General features: G+C 43.9%; 1 protein-coding gene across 8 annotated transcripts in view; it reads right to left on the bottom strand.

The window, feature by feature from the left end:
- Positions 1-21,758, bottom strand: part of MED27 (mediator complex subunit 27) — a 217,747-nt gene that overhangs the window by 57,007 nt on the left and 138,982 nt on the right. For 4 of the 8 annotated variants that reach the window (XM_086324432.1, XM_086324433.1, XM_086324435.1 and 1 more), the window contains exon 4: positions 20,377-20,470. In XM_086324432.1, the coding sequence (XP_086180558.1) occupies positions 20,377-20,470 (94 nt within the window). Of the gene's footprint in view, positions 1-2,186; positions 2,929-15,007; positions 19,413-20,376; positions 20,471-21,758 lie in introns of those variants that run through there. The other 4 variants (XM_086324440.1, XM_086324436.1, XM_086324437.1 and 1 more) reach the window with 4 other exon arrangements.

Here is a 21,758-nt window from a genome sequence, read left to right as displayed (position 1 = left end):
ATCAAATTGCCAACATCCACTGGATCACAGAAAAAGCAAGAGAATTCCAGAAAAACATCCACTTCTGCTTCATTGACTATGCTAAAGCCTTTGACTGTGTGGATCACATCAAACTTTGGAAAATTCTTCAAGAGATGGGAATACCAGATCACCTTACCTGCTTTCTGAGAAATCTGTATGCAGGTCAAGAAACAACAGTTAGAACGGGACGTGGAACAACAGACTAGCTCCAAATTGGAAAAGGAGTACAACAAGGCTGTATATTGTCACCCTGCTCATTTAACTTCTATGCAGAGTACATTATGTGAAATGCTGGGCTAGATGAAGCACAAGCTGGAGTCAAGATTGCTGGGAGAAATATCAATAACCTCCGATATGCAGATGACACCACCCTTATGGCAGAAAGCGAAGAGGAACTAAAAAGCCTCTTGATGAAAGTGAAACAGGAGAGTGAAAAAGCTGGCTTAAAACTCAACATTCAAAATACTAAGATCAGGTCATCTGGTCCCATCACTTCATGGCAAATAGATGGGAAAACAATGGAAACAATGACAGACTTTATTTTCTTGGGCTCCAAAATCACTGCAGACAATGATTGCAGCCATGAAACTAAAAGACACTTGCTCCTTGGAAGAAAAGCTATGACAACCTAGGCAGCGTATTAAACAGCAGACATGTTACTTTGTTGACAAAGGTCCATCTAGTCAAAGCTATGGTTTTTCCAGTAGTCGTCTATGGATGTGAGAGTTGAACCATAAAGAAGGCTGAGAGCTAAAGAATTGATGCTTTTGAACTGTGGTGATGGAGAAGACTCTTAAGAATCTTGGACTGCAAGGAGATCAAAACAGTCCATCCTGGTTTGAAATCAACCCTGAATATTCATTGGAAGGACTGCTGCTGAAGCTCGAACTCTAATACTCTGACTACCTGATGTGAAGACCCAAGTCATTAGAAAAGATCTTGATGATGGGAAAGATAATGGGAGGAGGAGAAGGGGATGACAGAGGATGAGATGGTTGGATGGCATCACTGACTCAATGGACATGAGTTTGAGCAAGCTCTGGAGATGGTGAAGGACAGGGAAGCCTAGACTGTGCAGTCCACTGGGTTGCAAAGAGTCAGACACAGCTGAGTGACTGAACAACAACACAACAAACATTATGAGTGCTACTTTTAGGGCAAAACCTGTCAAAACCCTGACTCCAAAATTCCATTTGACAATTGTCACATCTGTAATTGAACCAAATGCAGCATGATCACTGAGTAGTCGCCATAAAAGCAGACGCAAAGACAAAGTCACCAGATGAGTTTAACTAAAATTATAATTCAAGAATGAGGAGAAAAAGGAAGGTGAGAATTTTTGTCTGTGTTTAAAAAACAGGTCCCACATTATTGTAAAGGATTTTTGAATATAAACAATTTTTTTCTTATCTTCATAGTGTTTATGAGCAACAGTCAACATGGTAATTAAGTCAGGAAAAGGCCCATACAATTTCGTAAACTTCAACAAATGTGTAGCAGACATCACTGAATTCCACCCGCACCCCCGACCCTGGCCAGCTGACTTCCTGAGCTGGCCAGCAGCTGGTCTGGCTCCAAGGATTAACCAGGTGATGTTCACAACAAGCCCAGGAGGGGACTCTGATCAGCCCAGAGTTTTGCCCCTTCTGTTTTGCCCAGGAGGAACGGACGGTAGAGACGTCAAGTGACGACTCAACGTCACACAGATAGAATCAGCAGAGAAAGGAGCTGAACCTAGTCGACTGACCCCAGGATTGCTTAGGAGCTGAGTTAATTACGACGGGCATGAGAATGATGACAATCACTACTCCTACAACTACACGCAGCACAGTTAGGTCCATTACTTTTCATTAAAATTCAATATAAGGTAATTTACATCATCAATAATACTATAGACCATATTAGTATAAACTCCTGCTCATCTTTTAATTCAATTGCCAACCAAAATGGATTGTATATGTCACTTTTATTCGAATCAAGCAACTGTTTTATCTCAGTGCACAGACACAAAGGAAAGACTGAATGGGGGGAAAATCAACTGTGTAGATTGGGGTTAGGGAGTAGTAAGATACCAAGATAAAACTGCTTTTAAAATCAGCTGAAGATTTAATGCAGCCCTGGAAAGTTTCAATTATTTACACGCTTGGTCTATGCAGTGTAAAGCCGGGCTAATGAGATTCAATTGCTGTGTATAAATCTGAAGCAGGACAACCCGAGTATCTAAAGAAAATAGCAGCTTGGGCTCTTGTGTTAATAACTCTTCGAAACAAAGATGATGATTCGGAAAGAGTAACATCATTTTGCGTCATATTATTGATTGCAGGGGGTACTGAGAGAAACGGCTCCATTTGGTCAAATAGAAACCCTGAGATAAGTTGCCAGGGATTCATCAAAGAATCTACTGATCAATATTATTGTTCTTCTAATAACAAGACCAACAACAACAATTTACATTGTCTCTTTGTCTTATGGAAATCATGATGACCCAGGAGACCGTTTCATCTTTTTAAAGTTCCCCACGTCTAGCACCAAGGGCTGCGTAGTGCTACACAAGCAGGGGGATCAGAACAGACGCTCACAGGTGCCCGGCTGGACGGAGCACCTCCTCTCAGGCTCTTCACAAAGGCTTTGGGCACAGTGGCACAGGATGCTGCAGGCCCTGTCAAAGGCACTCTAACGTTTTTAATGTTTATTTTCTGCTGTGCTGGGTCCTCACTGCTGTGCACAGGATTCTCCTTGTGGTGGCTTCTCTTGTTGTGGAACATGGGCTCGGGAACACATGGGCTCATGGGTTGGTGCTCAGGCTTAATTATGTCAGAGCAGGTGGATCTTCCCCAACCAGGAATCAAATCCGTGTCCCTTGCATTGGCAGGCGGATTTGTAGCCACTGTACCTTCAGGGGAGTCCCTGTCAAATGCATTTTAAAGCAGAGATCCTCTTAAGATCAACCCAGAACACCTCTGCACACAGTATACTCTTTTAATACAGGCATAAACAGGACTTTAGGAGCACGAAGGAAGGAACTACCTTGGCCTGAAGAAGTAGGGGTGAGCTTCTTGAAATGTTACCGTTAGACCCCAGTCTGAAAGGCACAGTAGTTTTGCCAGAAGGGTCAGGGGTTGGACAAGGATGCCACAATCAGAGGGAAAAGCAGGCACAAGGTGCAGGAGCAACGGGCACGGGGTGTCGGGGGAATCCTGTGGGTCCTAAGGAGCCCCTGGAAACGAGGACGCATTTTGCTTGCCACGTTGAGTGGAGAGAGCTGCCCACACTTAGCAGTCTGGGGTCAGGGATGCTAGTTCTTCTGCAGGATACCAAACATTTCTGTACAGGGAGGGGCTGTCCCATCCAAAATGCCAGGGGTGCCTCTGCTGAGGAGCACTGGACACCCAGGTGGCCAGGAGACATTAAGAGGGGTAGAGGTTGAAAAGGCAAACTGAGGTTGCATTATAAAGACCCCATAAGCTTCCCTACGCTGGAGAAGGGAATGGCAAACTACTTCAGTCTTCTTGCCTTGAGAACCCCACGAACAGGATGAAAAGGTAAAAAGATAGGACACTGAAAGATGAACTTCCCAGGTCAGTAGGTGCCCAATAGGCTACTGGAGAAGAGCGGAGAAATAACTCCAGAAAGAATGAAGAGATGGAGCCAACGCAAAAACAACACCCAGCTGTGGATGTGACTAGTGATGGAAGTCAAGTCTGATGCTATAAACAGAAATATTGCACAGGAACCTGGAATGTTAGGTCCACAAATCAAGATAAATTGGAGGTGGTCAAACAGGAGATGGCAAGAGTGAACATCGACATTTTAGGAATCAGTGAACTAAAATGGACTGGAATGGGTGAATTTAACTCAGATGACCACTGTATCTACTACTGTGGGCAAGAATCTCTTAGAAAAAATGGAGTAGCCCTCATAGTCAACAAAAGAGTCCGAAATGCAGTACTTGGATGCAATCTCAAAAACAACAGAATGATCTCTGTTCATTTCCAAGACAAACCATTCAATATCACAGTAATCCAAGTCTATGCCCCAACCAGTAATGCTGAAGAAGAACCTGAATGGTTCTATGAAAACCTACAAGACCTTTTAGAACTAACACCCAAAAAAGATGTCCTTTTCATTACAGGGGACTGGAATGCAAAAGTAGGAAGTCAAGAAACACCTGGAGTAACAGGCAAATTTGGCTTGGAGTACAAAATGAAGCAGGGCAAAGGCTAATAGAGTTTTGCCAAGGGAACACACTGGTCATAGCAAACACCCTCTTCCAACAACACAAGAGAAGATTCTACACATGGACACCACCAGATCGTCAATACCAAAATTAGACTGATTATATTCTTTGCAGCAGAAGATGGAGAAGCTCTATACAGTCATCAAAAACAAGACTGGAAGCTGACTGTGGCTCAGATCATGAACTCCTTATTGCCAAATTCAGACCTAAATTGAAGAAAGTAGGGAAAACCACTAGACCATTCAGGTACGATCTAAATCAAATACCTTATGATTATACAGTGGAAGTGACAAATAGATTCAAGGGATTAGATCTGATAGACAGAGTGCCGGAAGAACTATGGACTGAGGTTGGTGATACTGTACAGAAGGCAAGGATCAAGACCATCCCCAAGAAAAAAAATGCAAAAAGGCAAAATGGTTGTCTGAGGAGGCCTTACAAATAGCTGAGAAAAGAAGAGAAGCAAAAATCACTGCAGACAGTGACTGCAGCCATGGAATTAAAAGACGCTTGCTCCTTGGAAGAAAAGCTATGAAACTAGGCAGCATATTAAAAAGCAGAGACATTACTTTGCCAACAAAGGTCCGTCTAGTCAAGGCTATGGTTTTTCCAGTGGTCATGTATGGATGTGAGAGCTGGACTATAAAGAAAGCTGAGCACCAAAGAATGGATGCGTTTGAACTGTGGTGCTGGAGCAGACTCTTGAGAGTCCCTTGGACTGCCAGGAGATCCAACCAGTCAATCCTAAAAAAAAAAATCAGTCCTGAATATTCATTGGAAAGACTGACACTGAAGCCAAAACTCCAATACTTTGGCCACCTGATGCGAAGAACTGACTTATTGGAAAGGACCCTGATGCTGGCAAAGATTGAAGGCGGGAGGAGAAGGGGACGACAGAGGATGAGATGGTTGGATGGCATCACCGACTTGATGGACATGAGTTTGAGTAAGCTCCCGAAGTTGGTAATGGACAGGGAAGCCTGCCGTGGTGCAGTCCATGGGGTCGCAGAGAGTTGGACATGACTGAGCGACTGCACTGAACTGAAGCTTCCTTAAGGAGGATGGCTTCATCCTGCAAGCAACGGAGGAGACTGGCTTGTGGAGACCTACCCTTTGGGAGAAGCACTAAGTATGGAAGATGGAGTGGAGGCTGAACGGCTAGAAACAAGGAGACCAGCAGATCAGCTAGGAGGCTCCAGTAAGAATTTAGGTTATAGGAAATGAGAGCAGGGGAGGCGGGCAGAGCGGCTGCCTGGAAGGCACAAGGCAGATAGCATGTCAGGAAGTGTATGGATGTGGCGCTCTGTGTGCATGGCTCACAATGCGGGGTCGTCTTTCACATAGTATTTGCTATAAGAATGAAGACAAGTGATGTGACAGAGAGCTGCCACACTGGGAGCAGATGATAAAACAAGAAGCCTGGAACTCAGGTGCCCTGGAAACAGAGCCATTGAATAAATCTGAATTAGACCCCCCAAAAAAAAAAAAAAAAAAAAAGTTGTGGTTTTTACTACTACTTCTTAAGGTAACTGTGCATTTACTCAATCTCCTTTTTGTCTGATTTTTGAAAACACAGTTTCACTCAGCTCCAAAAAGGTAAGTGTCACAGCTTTCTACCAGACATGAATTTTATAAATGAATTCATAGTAGTTTAAAACTAAAATCCAATAAAACTCCCTTGGAGTTGGAATAGCTTTCTCCAACATTTAAATTCACTACTGTAGATGCTAGCCTAGTGAAATACACCTGGTAGAGTTGGCAGAATGTACTTCCCAAGTTTGGGGGGATAAACGCAGTTGAGAGGTGTTGGGGGAAACTAGAGGTCTGAATCACGAGCTTCCAAAGTATCATAAGAAATGGTGGATCCCAGTAACTGCTGGCATATTAGCATTTTAGGGGGGAATTCTGGGATGTCTAACTAGGCTATCACTATTTTAGACTACATACTTTTAGATAATCTAAGGGACACTAACAATCAGCACTGAGCCCTAAGCACACATTCATATGACAGATGGAAGTGCCCCACTGCCTCTGGGAGCCACTGTCTTGAACTGATAGCTAAAGAAACTAAAGAGACAACATATACTGAGCAAATGGTATTTAGAGAGGAGGGAGGGAGGGAAGGAGAAAAGAAAACAAATAGAAAAGGAAAGAAAAGGGAAAAGATATAAACTACTCTTGAAATTAGTTCTAAAAGGAAAAAATGGTTTTATCAGAATACAAAATCTATGTGACTAAAAAAAATTTGCTTTCTGCTTTGGTTGTCAGAAAACTGAAAAGCGGATTTAATGGCCAAGCATTTTAAAGCTGCTCCACTCTGATGCCTTCCTTCACACGGCAGTTCTCTTTTAAGAGCAGTATCTCTAGCATGGTGCTTTAACCTGGAAGCCACAAGAAATTCACATGGAAATGAAGCATGGATGCTAGAATATACTGAATATAAAACAAGAATATGGAGATAAGAGGCTGAATCAACAGGTAACTGGAGAGCCTTGAGAAAGGACCAGAGTTCCACCAGGGCTTCAGACCAACGTCATTAACCCTCTCCGGGAATTAACTGCCTTTTCTAATGGGAGTCACAGACCCTCTTCCTCAGAAAAAGGCACATAAATACACCTACACACAAAACCTGCAGGGGTTTAGAGATTTCTTGAAGTCTATCCACTACCTTCTGGGAGTTCACGAACCAAGCTTATGATCCCTGTGGTTATGACAAGAGCTAGTTTCAAAAACTGAGTCAGAACCAGATAGGGAACTCCCCACAAAAACATCTGTGTGTCTTATGGAACACTGTATCTATACAGTACTCAAAATCACAAGCTTTCAGAAGATCAAGCCCAGCATGACTCTGGTTGCATGTTCAGCCAGAAGCACTACACATGTTTCGCCTAAGAAACCTCAGGATCCAGGGAGTGAAAGTTGCTCAGTTGTGTCCGACTCTTTGCGACTCCATGGACTACACAGTCCATGGAATTCTCCAGGCCAGAATACTGGAGTGGGTAGTCTTTCTCTTCTCCAGGGGATCTTCCCAACCCAGGAATCAAACCCACGTGTCCCGCACTGTGGGCGATTCTTCATCAGCTGAGCCACAAGGGACCCAGTGGGCCCTGCAAAATGACAGAGCCCATGAACCCTCCCTACGTCCCTAGAAGAGTCTCCTTCTCGCTTTGCTGGGTCCTGAGTTTGTCTCTAGCACCTTGGGTGCTGGATGCTCCCAGAGCAGAAAGCACCCTGAGAAAGCAGGAGCAACACGCCTCAGGGCCAGGAAAGAGCGAAACGACACCTGGGCAACTTCACGCAACTGTTTCACTGCTTAATGGCTGAAAGTTTGAGCTCTCGAGTCAAGCAGACCAGGGGCTGAACTGTCACCCACGACTGGGGTTATTTTCCAGCTGTGTGACCTTGGTCCTCTTCAAGTCCCAGCTTATTAATCTGGAAAAGGGGGATAAAGCCCCCACCTCCTGGGGTTGCGGGGCATGTGAAGACCTGAGCTTGGTGCCCAGCACAGAGAGCACAATGACTAAGCAGATACTTAGGAAATCGGTAACATCAGGCCAGTATTTCTGTTCCCAATGAATTTTAAACTTAAAAACGCAGTTTTTCTTCTATAAAATTTAATCCGAAGAATAATGTGTGGTTACAATAAAAGAAACCAGACAATATTTAAGTGTTTCAAGCAAATAGTTCAAGAACTAACTCCTCTCCCCCCTCCACCATGAGACAACCACTACTCTCCCAGGAGGTAAAGACAGCCCCCCTGGACCATTCACAAATGAAGTTACGAACGGTGCACGCCCACTTCCCGCGACGCCGTCTACTCCAGGCTCACATCAGCCCCTAACAGCTCATCTCAGTGTTTTAGGAAACCTCTCTGTTCAGTTTCCTTTTATAGACACACACACGAAAGTGAATGAATGTTCAGTCAGCACACACTTACTGAGCACCTACTATGCGCCAGGCACCGATTCACATCAGTGAACCAAGACGCGATCTCTCTCCTGTGGAGCTCACAGTCTTTCCGAAGGAAACGGATAAGGGACAATAAGCCCAGAGAGTTCCTTGGTGGTCCAGTGGTTAGGACTCTCCACCGTCACTGCCAAGGGCCTGCCTGGGCTCAACCCCTGGACAGGGAACTGAGATCCGGCAAGCTGCGAGGCTCTACCAGACAAGAAAATCAGGTACTGTCTTAGAAAGTAAAAAGAACTATTTTAAAAAAATTAAAGGACATTCAAGCAGATAAGGGGGCAGGAGTAGCCCATCCTGGTCAGGAGAGGTCTCACGGAGAAGCGACCCCAGAGCAAACCTCGAAGGCTGTGAGGAATGAGGCCAGCCCCAAGGCAGCAGAGTGTCCAGCAGACGGGGGAGACTGAAGGTGGAACCAGAGACTCAGAAGGACGGGGGCCTCTACTGGAGTGACATGGAGCCGCTGATGGGGCTGAGGGCAGAGGACACACTACTCGAGTTTCCCTTTAAACAGACCGTGGGCCTACTCTCTCTCTGTCTCTCTCTCTCTCTCTCACATACTCACACACACACGTGCGCACCCACACTCACACTGGCTGTCATCAACCTTTTACCCATTAATTTTAGCACTCACTGGTAATTCTTGATTCTTATGTAAAGCAATTATTACTATGGTGGCTGCCAAATTTTCTAAGTCCTTCTGCATTTACTAGTTCATGTTCTCCTGAAGGAATGGCTTTCCTGTGGCTATTTTTATGTGATACAAACACCTCCTGTTTCTCTACTGCTTTATTAATTTAAATCAGCGTGGACAACACATGGGCTACAATGGCTTCTCAGGACTGCAATCCATGACCGTCACGTCCACCTTGGTGCTCAACGGGCCCAGGCGTGGCCCCCAGGAGCCAAACTGGCTTCTGTGTCCAGGGCACACGCCCTCGTCGTTCTGTGAGCACTCGCCTCGCTTTGGCCTGAGAAGACTAGTTCACCCTGTCCTTTCTCTGTCCCTGTCTTGGAAGCAGCCATTTCTCCAAGGAGCCTGGTTCTTATTAGTGAGAATGACGTTTAGAAACTAAGATGGGGAAAAGAGATTCACTCATGGTTCCTAGAGTCTCCACGCTTGTAGACCCCAGCAGACAGAGTGGGACACACGTGCACAGGGGTATGTGTGCACACGCTTGTATCTCTTTCTAGATCTATCTGCATGTACATATTCAAAACAATTAGTTCACACTGATACTTCTGGTTTCAATCCAATACCAAGGGCTTATTCTAGCACTTTCCTTTTCCTTTTTTTGTTTTTAAATAATGTCCCTCTGCAAAAGGGAGAAGTTTGGTTTCCATTATCTGCAATTGATTTCCTTATTTGCTCAATCCAAGAATACACACAGAGCGGCTTCAGAACTGTTAACCCATACCCTCTCTGAAAAACTGGCAAAGTACCAGGAGTTTCAGTATTTCTTCACAAGGTCTAACAATCCTTAGTCTAAGAATCTGGAGTCACAATGCTGTGTTCAAAGGTTACCAGGGTTCCATCTCTATCCCTTCCCCAAAGTGCGATTACATTATTCATTTGAGATATAGTTAAGTTATTATTTCTATCTGCATTCCTTTTTTTTTTTTTTTTTAAATCCACTCTGGTCGATTATTTATTTTTTTGCATATGTGAAACATTACCGTGGTTCTAAAAGTCAAAACCATGTAACACGACGTTCTCGGAGAAACGCCCCCTCCCTTCACACACCCATCCTACCTACTGCCACCCGCTCACTCTATCAACTGGTTTCCAGTTGATCATCTTTTGTGTGTGTTTCCTCTACAAATAAGATAAAGGGTATTTTTTTTTTTTAATCTCCTTTCTTACAAAAGAGAAAGCATATTAAGGACCCTCTTACACTTTGATTTTTTTCTCTTAATGTGCCCCAGAAATCACTTCAAATGAGTCATAAAGGTCCTTCTTATTCTTTTTTTTAAAGATGGAAAAAAGAAACGGGTGGCTCCATTGTGCAGCTGTATTTATTCAATCCCTTTCCCCTGCACAGGGATTACGGTTATTTCCAGTATTTTGCAACTACAAACAAGGTGCAATTAATAATCCTGAGCACGTGTATATTTTCACACTGTTGGAGGTGTGTCTTCAGGGTGAATTCCTAGGAGCACTGCTGGGTCAGAAGGTACACGCACACGTCATTCTATCACACGTCGCCAAATCCCCTCCAAAGTGGTTGTGCCACTCTGCATTCCCCCCAGCAACGTACAACGCTGGCTGTTTCCTTACAGTTCCACCGACAGAATGTGTTGTTATACTTTTTAATTTCTGCAATCTGGTAGGTGAGAAACCGTACCTCAGAGCAGTTTTAATTTGCATTTCTCTAATTATGGGTACGGTTGAACGTCTTTTCCTATGTTTAAGTACCATTTTTATCCCTTTTCGGGGGACTGTCTCCTTTCCTCATTTTCCACTCCATTTTTGGTCTTTTACCCTTTGTGAGAGTTTCTACCCTTCGTAAGACTAGCTTTACTAGTCCTGTATCTATGATACACGTCCCAGCAAGTCAGCTGTCTTTAGACTTTGTTATGTTGGGTTTTTTTTCCTTTTTTATGGTAGAGGTCCTACTGATTTTAGGTAGTACCTTTATCACATGCTAAATTTTTATGTAATTGAATCTACTTCAGGCTCCCCTGGTGGCTCAGGCAGTAAAGAATCTGCCTGCAATGCAGGAGAGACCTGGGTTCGATCCCTGAGTCGGGATAATCCCCTGGAGAAGGGAATGGCTACCCACTCCAGTATTCCTGCCTGGAGAATTCCATGGACAGAGGAGCCTGGCAGGCTATAGTCCATAAGGTCAATTTGATTCTAGAAGTAGAATTTACTTATAGTCTATTCTACCAGCCTGTTTATCTAGCCATGAGTCAGCACCATACAGCTTTAATTATAGAGGCTTTATAGTATGCTTCAATGTCCGATAGGGTAAGTTCCCTGGTAGCTTTTGTGCTTTTCCATTCTTTCTTGCATGCTTCTTTTACATATGAACTTTAATATCAACTAGAATGAAATCTTTTAATGACTGTATCATATTTGTTCACATTTACTGATATGACTGATACATGTGGTCTCAATATGATCACACGACAGTACAGTTACTATGTGCCTCATATTTACAACGCTGCTTTTTCTCTAAGTGATGTTTTCTTTGCTTGCTCACTCACTGACTGATTGTATTTAAGCTTATTTTTATGTATGGTGTTAGGAAGTGTTCTAATTTCATTCTTTTTACACGTAGCTGTCCAGTTTTCTCAGGACCACTTATGGAAGAGACTATCTTTTCTCCACTGTATATTCTGTTTGTATTTAGGAATGTTTGTATATTTGTTCTCATGCTTATCTTTGTACCTATAACATTTTAAAGCCCTTATATTCCCCTTTTCTTAGATATCATTTTAGCATTTTGTCAATTTTTAATAGTCTTATCTATTACATACCTAGCAATCAGAGAGTTCATTTTACTTTCATCTTTATCCCTTACCTTATTTTTTGCTTAGATTACTTCTACTGTATTAGAACACATAACATTTATATATTAATACTTTGGCCTCATCATGACCTTTGTTTTCATCTTATCTCAACAATTAAATACATTACACACTCACTCTTGGTCCTTAGGCTGAAGTTTTCCCATTCATCTCTTTGGAGCATGAATCTCATTGTCCGGAAGACTCCTTGAGACTGGCTAATGGGTACAGAATGCTTGTGTATTTACAATGGTTTTTCTTCAATACTTGAAAGACACATTTATCTTTGATTCACAATTTCTTTGAAAATGCTGCTCTGTTGATGTCTTGCTTTGGATACTGTTTTCAAGACATTTGATGCCAGTTTAAATCTTTCGCCTTGTAAGTTATGTTTTTGTTTTTGCTCGGAAGCCTTGAGGATTTGTTCTTCATCTTTAAAGTCAGCTAGCATTACTAGAAGACCTCTCAGACTTGATTGTTGTTGGTCAGTGTCCTAAGTACACAGTGAGACACTTCACTGTGCAAATGTAGACTTTTCATTTGTAGGAATTCTTAGCTTGCAGCTTTACACATTGCTTCTGTTCCATTAATTCCTTTTCCTTCTTCACGGGCTCCAATTATGTACATGCTGTTTCTTCCCTGGGTTTCATTTGAACCACTTTCTGTGAACCCTTCTACTTCGTTCTTTACCTTATTTTTCTCTCTTGGTTGTTTCTCAGCCTTTCTTCAATGCCCTTTATTAAATCTCATGTGAATCTATTCTTCCTTGAGCATCTTGAGATTTAGCCTTAATTTCAGGTAGAATTTTATCATTTTTCCTGTACAGTAAATCCATCTCTTTTCTTCATCTTTTTGCCTGTTTCTGATTTCTGGATTCCTGATATAAGGGTTTGTCTTGTTGCCTCTCCAAATGCTTGAGGATGTTAAAGCCAGTTTAGAGTGCTGTCTGTGTTAAATAGCTTCCTTCTGCTTTGTGGTGTTTGTTTCCTTGGGGGTGGCATTTCTTTAGTTGAAGTATTTATTTCCTTTAACATTTTATTACAAAGAACTTTATATATCGCAAAAATTGAATTTTAAGATGAATACCTGTATCCTCATGAGCTAGATTCCACAACTGTTATCATTTTGTTCTAACATATATACTCATCTGTCTGGCCATCTATTTTAGTTTTTGGAAGAGTTTGAAAGTTGCAGACATTAGTACAGTTCATCCCTAAACACGAAAGCAAGCATGCCATTAGGCAGCTTAGAGTTAGTTAAAACAGTATCTTCTGAGGTAAAATTTACCTCCAGTAAAGTGCATAAATCTTTAGAAAGCACCATTCTCTGAACTCTGGCAACTGCATACAGCCACATAAATCACATGTTATAAAAATTCAGAACACTTTCACTACCACCACCATTTCCTCATGCCCCTCCCAATCTGTGTCTGCTCTATGCCTTCTGGTGAGGGGGTGGGGGTTCCGGTCACACACACACACACACAGTTCTGATTTTTATTCACCTTGTTTTGGTCCATCCTAAAATGTCATGTAATGCCATCACATGTATATACTCTTCTATAAGATATATTTTCCCTCAGGAAAGCTAACAGGTGTGCAAGCAACAGCTCACTAGGATGTGCTTGCTTTTTACTTACACAGGATTTGGAGTGTGGGCATTCCTGGTCTCTTGGTCATGTTTAAGGTGTGGTTTTGTAGTCTTATTTGTTTCTGCTTTTCCATACTCTTTGGAGGATATGTAGAGAGACCTAAATTTAAATAACCATTCATAACACTTCTGAGTGTGAACATTTTCAAACATAAAGGAAGACAGAGTGACTAATATTCACCCAAATTTAAAAATTACCAAAATTTGCCACACTCAGATTTGATCCCTGGTCAAGGAAGTAACATTCCACATGCTGCAGAGCAACGAAGCCTGCATGCCACAACTAGAGTCCGCGCACCGCAACAAAAGATCCTGCATGATGCAACTAAGCCCCCTTTGGCAGGCCAAAAAAAAAGGATACATTATATATATACACACACGCACACATATTTAGAAATACATATATTTGTGTCAAACCCTCCCTCATAAAAGGAAAGAGAATGACCAAATATGAAGGGATAACAGTTCCTACAGGACAGAGGTGGGCGGTGTGGGCAGAGGGGCCCTCACAGGGGTGCAGGTTGCAGATAATGTTCTAGCTCTGAGGCTGGGTGGTAGATTTATTATTTGTTATTTTATAATATTATCATAAACAATAATATTAATTAATAATAATATAAAACATTATTTTATAATATTATTTGTATATTATTAAATAAATAAATATGAATGAGCCATGTCTGGATCAATGATGACAGTGTGATCAATTAAGGATTATGACTGACTTTAATCTGAAGTTAAAACTTAGAGTCAATTGCCCAGCCGACCACAGTCTGTGAGGACGTCTCGCCTCCTCCCTGTCTTCACTCGCTGCCCGCACTCTGGCTGCCTGGCCTCCTGGGTGTGATCTGAACACGCCCACTGGCCTGGGCTTGGGTCTTTGATGCTGTGCTGCCTCTCCTGGGCCCAGCTCCCGGCTCGCCTCACTTGCCACAGTTTTTGTAGTTTTGTTTGCTTCTGCTCCCCACACCACGCCCTCTGTCTCTCTCCACCCCCTGTCCTGTTCTCCCCCAGATCCCCACAGCCAGCATATTATACAATGCCTGGTTGGTCTCCCACCTGTGAGTGCAATGCAAGTGCCCTGAGAGCAGGGATGGTGGTCAGTGCTGAACAGAACCCAGAACTACGCCTTCCTCCCTGATGCTCAGGTTACTGAGTAAATACACAAATGCTTTAGCAACCTAGCTCACAAAAGAGCCTGACACTTGATCTGGGACTTACCCAAAAGGCCCACCTTCATTGGAACTCCAAGGGCACCATGGTTTAACATCATGCTGTTTGAAACGAGCTCCAAGACGACCCGACACGGGTGGGGAATGCGGCTTTGGGGCTCTACCCCAGAGCCACTGAATCAGAATTTCTGGGCATCCTGCCAGGAATATGCATTGTCCACAAACTACACTGGTGACTCTTGAACCTCTCAAGTTTGAGAACTACTGAACCCAGCAGAGGAATCAATGCCCTAAACAGTTAAGCAGTTTGGCTGTTCAATGGTCTTTCCCATTTCAGAGAGCTTGGGATACAGCAAAATAAGACGATGAGTCTCACGGTTTAAAACAGATGTATCATTCAAAAACAAGGCACGAATATGCTAAAGAAACTGAAGGTTGGTAAAAATGCACATTAAAGAGACTGATAAATGAGTTTTATCTGCTGCAAACCATGTAACATATAAAGAAAGATTAATTTATAAGATATTAAGGTATGTTCCAAATATCACGGCTGAAGGTTCATTTTTTCCTTCTCTTGCATTTTCATACCTAGTGGATCAGTAAAACATTGTGGATTAATATTTTAAATGCCGAAAGGAGCCAGTTGCTTGTTCTAGTCTGACTCAGTTAAGCTCTTACAATATTTTGACTGTTTGAAGAAATTAATAATGGGATGTTAGGCGGTAGATTAACTGAAACTAAATATCAACAGAGCTAGATTTATTTTTGGATGACTGAGCTCATCTCTTCAAAGAACGGAAGCAGGATTCATTGTATCATAAGTTATTAACTTACACAACATGAAACAGCCCCCGAACAGAGCCGGCCATAGCAATTAAGGCTTACGTAAGAGGCTGAAAGTTTAGACTTCGCATTAGCCACGACTGGGCTGTCCAGGCTCCAGTCGGTGACCCCAGGCTCACAGAGACGCCAGGAGCAGTTCAGATGATAACTGCCCGGAGAGTTCTGGAAGCAGGCTAGTACTGAGGCCTGCTCCATCTCCCCTAAGCAACAGGTCCTCCTTGCAGCAGTGGGGAGAGACTGACACACTCAGAAGGGAAGGACTCTTTTCTGTGTCACTCGTGGGGTCACACAGTGAACCCTGACTCCGCCTCTGTCGGTCCCCCTTTCTCTCCTCCACCCTGTCTCCTGTGCCCTGCTCCCCGTGGGTCCATCAGCAGGTGTGTGCCTGGGCTTCCAGGTCAAGCACAGAGCCCGGGCCCACAAGTGATTGCTCCTAAGTCTCACAGGCTCTGAAGCCTGATGCCTCCAGGACAAGGAAAGGCAGGCTGAGCTTTTAGAGGAGCCACATTGATCCCAAATTGCCTTACAATGCACCTTTTCTATATACAGCCCTCATTTTTTCCTTTCCCCTCCTACACTGTAAAGAAGCTATGATGACAGGTTGGGACTCCCAGGAACCGATGTCTATAGATCTAAGGCACTCTGCTGCTTCTTGGTAGGGACTGCCTGCTGAAGGAGGAAACCAAACGGGGTCACCAAGCCTGCCTCTTGTTCACGGAATGCTCTAGACTTCAGTGACTTTATGCCATTTCCCCATGCGTGCACAAAAAAAAATCCAAAAGCCCCTCTGCACTCACATACCAAAACCAGAAGAGATCTATACTGATGACAAAACCAGGGAACAGGCTGATCATGGAGGTCAGGCTACTAACTAGTCATTTCTGGACTGACGTGTACAGCAGAGTGGGCAGCACACCACTATATCTTACAGTTGTGTGACTTTTGGAAAAAACTATCTACTCCAGTGCTCCCAACATGCCCCTTCCTCTGCTAGACAGGGGTCTGCACTGGCTCAATGGCTTGGGATAAAGCTTAAAAATATATCCCGGTGTATGTACAAGAATGCTCATGCCAGCATTATTTATTTATTTACTTTTGACACGTACACACGGCTCTATTTATTTCTTTAACTTATTTCTGGCTGCGCTGGGTCTTCGGTGCCGCGTGCGGGCTTTCTCTAGCTGCAGAGGATCTCTGTGTGTGTGGGCTTCTCATTGCAGTGGCTTCTCTTGCTGGTGGGGCAAGGCTCTAGGAGCGTGGGCTTCAGGAGTCGCAGCACTCAGGCTCGGCAGTCGCGATGTGCTGGCTCTAGGGCACACAGGATTCAGTAGCTGTGGCTCACGGGCCCTAGAGCGCGCAGGCATCAATAGTTGCGGTACATGGGCTTAGCGGCCCCGCAACATGTGGATCTTTCCGGAAAAGGGATCGAACCTGTGTCCCTTGCATTGGCAGGCAGACTCCTATCCACTGCACCACCAGGGAAGTCCTTATACTACCATTATTTAAAAAGCAAAACCAGAAACCACCCAAACACACAGTGACTGGAGAAAGAATAAAGTGTGCATGGTTACAGACTGAACCATCACACAACCAAGAAGATGATCAGACTGTCACACACAACCACCAACATGGCTGCATGTTAGAAACAATCACACAATATGATATTGTTCTTATAAAGTTCAAAATTCAACAGAACTCAATGATACGTTACTCGAGGATACATATGGGGATACATGTGCACGTGGTAACTCACACTTAGAAAAGGAAGAGGAGATGATTATCAGGATGGTGGTGATGTTGTTGGGAAGGGTGGGGGTTGAGGAGAAGAGCACATTGGTTATACTCTGCTTCTTAGGTTGGATGTGAGCTCAGGTGTTCAACATTAGACTTTATAACTGACATACAAATGACATGACTTAAAAAATAATAAGGAAAAATTACCTGCCTGGTAATTCTGGTCATCCAAATCTTTTTTTCTTTTTTTTTTTCGGCCACACTGTGCAGCATGTGGGATCTTAGTTCCTTGACCAAGGATTGAATCCGTGCCCCCTGCAGTGCAAGCTTGGAGTCTTAACCACTGGACCACCAGGGAAGTCCCCTGGTCGTCCAAATCTCACTCAGCACCACCATGAACTACAATCAGGGATGGGAGCAAGGAGCATCCTGGAGGCTTGGGAGCGGTGTCCTGGCCCCACGACCCAGGAGAAACCACCACCTCGGGTTCCTCACTTGTAAAATGAAAACAATCGGTGCTGCCTCCCTCGAGGGCATGATGAGGGTGAGAGGAGATGAGGCTAGGTAAACCCCAGCCTCCTCAGGGACGGGGACACTTACTGTGTCAGCGATTGCTGCTTTCTTGGCCCTGCTTCCCTTCCCTGGGGGGAATGACCCCCTCTACTCCACGGTGGTTCTGGGGGCCTACCAAAGCAGGACCCCCTCCCCCAACCCCAGGTTAGGCCAGCGGCAGTGTTCTCCCTGGATGCATGAGTACAGGCATGGGCAAAAGGATGGAAGGCAGCTGATGCCCAATCACTTGGGCCACAGGGTCCCCAGGGATGCAGTCCTGCTCCTGACACCCTGGAGCCATCCTGCTTTCTCTTCTTCCTGACAGAGCAGCTCTATCTTCATGTCTGTGACCAGCCAGCATCAGTAAAGAGCAAAACAAAGACAAAAGGCAAGACTTTTCGTCTTTAAGTTCATCAGAGGAGGCTTCTGTTGCCTGTACTCACGGAAGCCTGGCTGGCCTCCCCTTCAATCTCACTTGCCTCCCAAACTCTCAGGGTACCTGCCTCCCAGATTCACAAAGCTCACTTCAGAAGACGCTCCAGAAAACAGCTTTGACCTCTTGCCTGAACTTCATGCAGTGGTTCCCCACTGCCTACAGCACGGGCCCCACACCTCCTCCACCGCCCCAGGGAAGAGGCGACTGGCAAGGGTAGGAGGGGAGGTGGCAGCCCCCGGTCCTGCTCTCCACCCCAGGGAAAATTCCTTTCGACCTCAGAGACGTGGGTGGCAGCAGTGGAACAGAAACCTGCCATCTAATAAAATACCATCTTTTAAAAGTAAAAGCCAAATAAAGCCATCATGTTAAAAGTATGATTATCCACCTGGCAATCTGATTCTGAATCAGATCACCCAGTGCTCTTCCTGTAAATAGGCCCCACCTCGTGTGAATTCCCATGTCAACTGGGGAAGATGACAGCTAGCTGGCCAGATGCACAGTGATCTGAATTAGCCACTCATGGCAGTCAAAATGGTGTGTATAAAATAGAATTCTGCCCTTGACTCAAGCCCCTAAACTCTCATCAGCCTATTAAAACAGAAGCTTGGTGAGAAAGCAGATGAGTCTGACAGGTCACGGTGAAATAAAAGCCCACTCTCTCACGTGGAAGTAACTCTAATATCTTAACCCTGTTTACCCAGAATCCTGTTCTCTCTGCTCATTCCCATCAACGCCAAATTCCTACCTTCATCAGGAAATGGAAGCCCAACGACCCAGAAATAATCTGAGCAAACCTATCTCGCTGCAGACGCTTTCGTTTTTATCTTCATTAACTCTTTGGTCCCTGTCAAGCATCCTGGGAGCAGGATTTATGTTTTGGCCGCTGGGTTTAGAGGATCTTAACATGTAGACAATCTGTACCTTTAACAGGGGGCAGAAAATACCGCATGTTTTGTAGACAGGTACAAACTGTTTTCTTTTTCGAGTGAAAGAACACCATGTTATCTCATTCACTGTATTTTTTAACTGGAAGAATTTTAAAGAAAAGTAGCATGTCACCCAGATGAATGTCACTTAATTTTTTCTCACATGAAATCCCACCCATTTAATAATCCTATGTCTTTTCCCCCTCTTAAGAGAGGGGCTTCCCTGGTGGCTCAGTGGTGCAGAATCCGCCTGCCAGTGCAGGAGACATGGCTTCGGTCCCCGATCTGGAAGATCCCACATGCCTTGGAGCAATTAAGCCCATGCACCACGGCTACTGAAGCCCTCGTGCTCTACAGCCTGTGCTCTGTAACGAGAGAAGTCACTGCACTGAGAAGCCAGCGCACTGCAACTAGAGAGCAGCCCCACCCACCACAGCAAGAGAAAAGTCTGCCCAGCGATGAAGTCCCAGCATAGCCACAAACAAGCAAAGTTATTTACGCACACAATAAATCTGTCCTCTTCAGGTAAATGGACTGAGTGAATAGTCACTCATCCTGGGTGACTGGATATTTATAAAAGTTCACAAAAGTAAAATGCTGAAGTCCAAGAAATTCACACTAGGCCCCAGAGCAGCCGTGCTGGCGAGACGTAAAAAACACTCAATCCTGAAGCTTGCCTCCATGATGACCATCAAATACCTTGCTCTCACTCAGTTAATTCTCCTTTTTTGCAAATGTGGAGGCTCCTCAATATCTGTGCTCTTCAAGTGTGTATTAGGACACAGAGCACCAGAAAAACATCTCATCACTGAAGTCTCAAACACACCTGTCTTTGGTGAATTTATGCGAATACAAACATCAGTGGTGAGGTCACAGGGCCAACTTGCTCAGAGCAGAGTCACATCAGAAACAACAAAATCAGAAACCGTCAGTGGTAAGGTCACAGACACTTGCTTCAAATACAGAATGAATTTTATAAATGACTTCCTATAAAACCTGTTTTTGTTTTAAGAGGCTGTTTTTATCAGCAGGATCCAACAGATGAGCATTTCCATTGTCTTTGGGATACTACAAAACAGATTCACCAAAACTCATGAACTGATAGGTGAGGGAGTCTTACACTGTACTTCCTGTCTGGGAACTCTTAGATGGGCTCTGGGATTTCATTCAAAAGCAAGGAATCAGCATTCAGAATTTTTAACCTAGAGAATGCCAGTAAGGAGAAGAAACACACTCTTCACCATCTAACTGGGACTGAATTTCCATTCCTGAGCTCCGACAACACAGAAACATGCACATGTCCCTACAGACAGGTCAGACAGAACTTACCAGAAGCATGGCGGATGTCCCATTGGGTCTGGACAAGTGGATGGTCATTTCAGGGAACATCCGGTCGATGCGGCTAATCACGTCGTCAACATATCTGAGAGGAAGAAACAATGTGTAAGAGCTGGAGCCCCAACTGAGAGAGAAAAATCTACAGTGCACCAGAGGCTTCTCTTCTCAGTTTAAGTTTTCATTAGTGAAATGCATTTTTAAGAAGGCCAGTGGGATTTATGAGGCTTTTTTTTTTTTTTTTTTAGCAAAAATATGACTCCCTAGTTCCTCCTCTTGTTTTCCAGAACCGTCCATTTTTTTTAGTGATTTCTTTTGCTATTTACCTCCGCATTTCCATGTGATGTATTTTTAATGCCAGTTCTTGGTCTTTCATTTTAAGGTATGACCTTGTGGCTTTCCTCTATAGATCAGAATTTAATTCCACCGCCCTCCTGGCCACGGGGCCCCTCCCTCTGTCCCCTGGTTTAGGGGTGGAAGTGGCTTCCTGTTTTGCTCACCTCTGCTTGCTTCTTGTTTCCTGTTTCCTTCTTATCTCAATCACCTCAACAGTCAATTCTCTGGATTAAATTCCTTCTGTTTTAAATACCTGAAGTCATTCCCATTTTTCTGGTTTGCGGCTAATGAATTCAAATTACATCACAATTTTTGCTTAAATCAGTATTTATTGTTCACATTCTAAAATATTTGCTTATTTTTTTAAGGGAATTTTTTTAAAGTCTTTATTGAATTTGTTACAGTATTGTTTCTGCTTTATGTTTTGGGTTTTTTTTTGCACGAGGCATGCAGACTATCTTAACTCCATGGCCAGGGATTGAACCCACACCCCTTGCTTTGGAAGGCGAAGTCTCAACCACTGGACTGTCAGGGACATCCCATCTGCATATGTTTTTAATAACTGAGCCACACAGTGGCTCATGGGTAATTTACAGTTATTTTTGTCTTACTGAATTTTTACTTGATTAGTTTTCTATTACAATTTTTTCCCTTAAAACTCTCTGCCTGACTCTAAAACTTCTCTCACTATGGTCAAACATATCAGACACTCTATCAGTTTACATTTTTTTTCTGGAAACATTCCTCTGAAAGGCAGTCTTCTGTTTTTCTGACCCAAATGGAACTTGTATCTCTTAAGATTTAATAATCATTGAGATTACCGACACTAAGCACTCAGCGTGGCATACACTAAAACCTCAAAAATTATAAACACTCTCACTGGACTATCATGGGCATTATGGGTAGTCTGCAAAGATGTCCTCTCTTTGCAGGAAGACTCCCTCCCGCCTCCACCACCCCAGTGGAAGCCCACTGAGGCTATGCCAACCCACAGCCTGAGCAGAGCTAGGGCTGGGTCTGGTTCAGACCCCCTGAGAGGA

The sequence above is a fragment of the Bos grunniens genome, chromosome 11 (genome assembly GCF_055505025.1).
Source record: "Bos grunniens cultivar Pamir isolate PY7600 chromosome 11, Bosgru_T2T1.0, whole genome shotgun sequence".
In the NCBI taxonomy this organism is placed as follows: Eukaryota; Metazoa; Chordata; class Mammalia; order Artiodactyla; family Bovidae; genus Bos; species Bos grunniens.
This window is presented reverse-complemented; position numbering and strand designations above follow the sequence as displayed.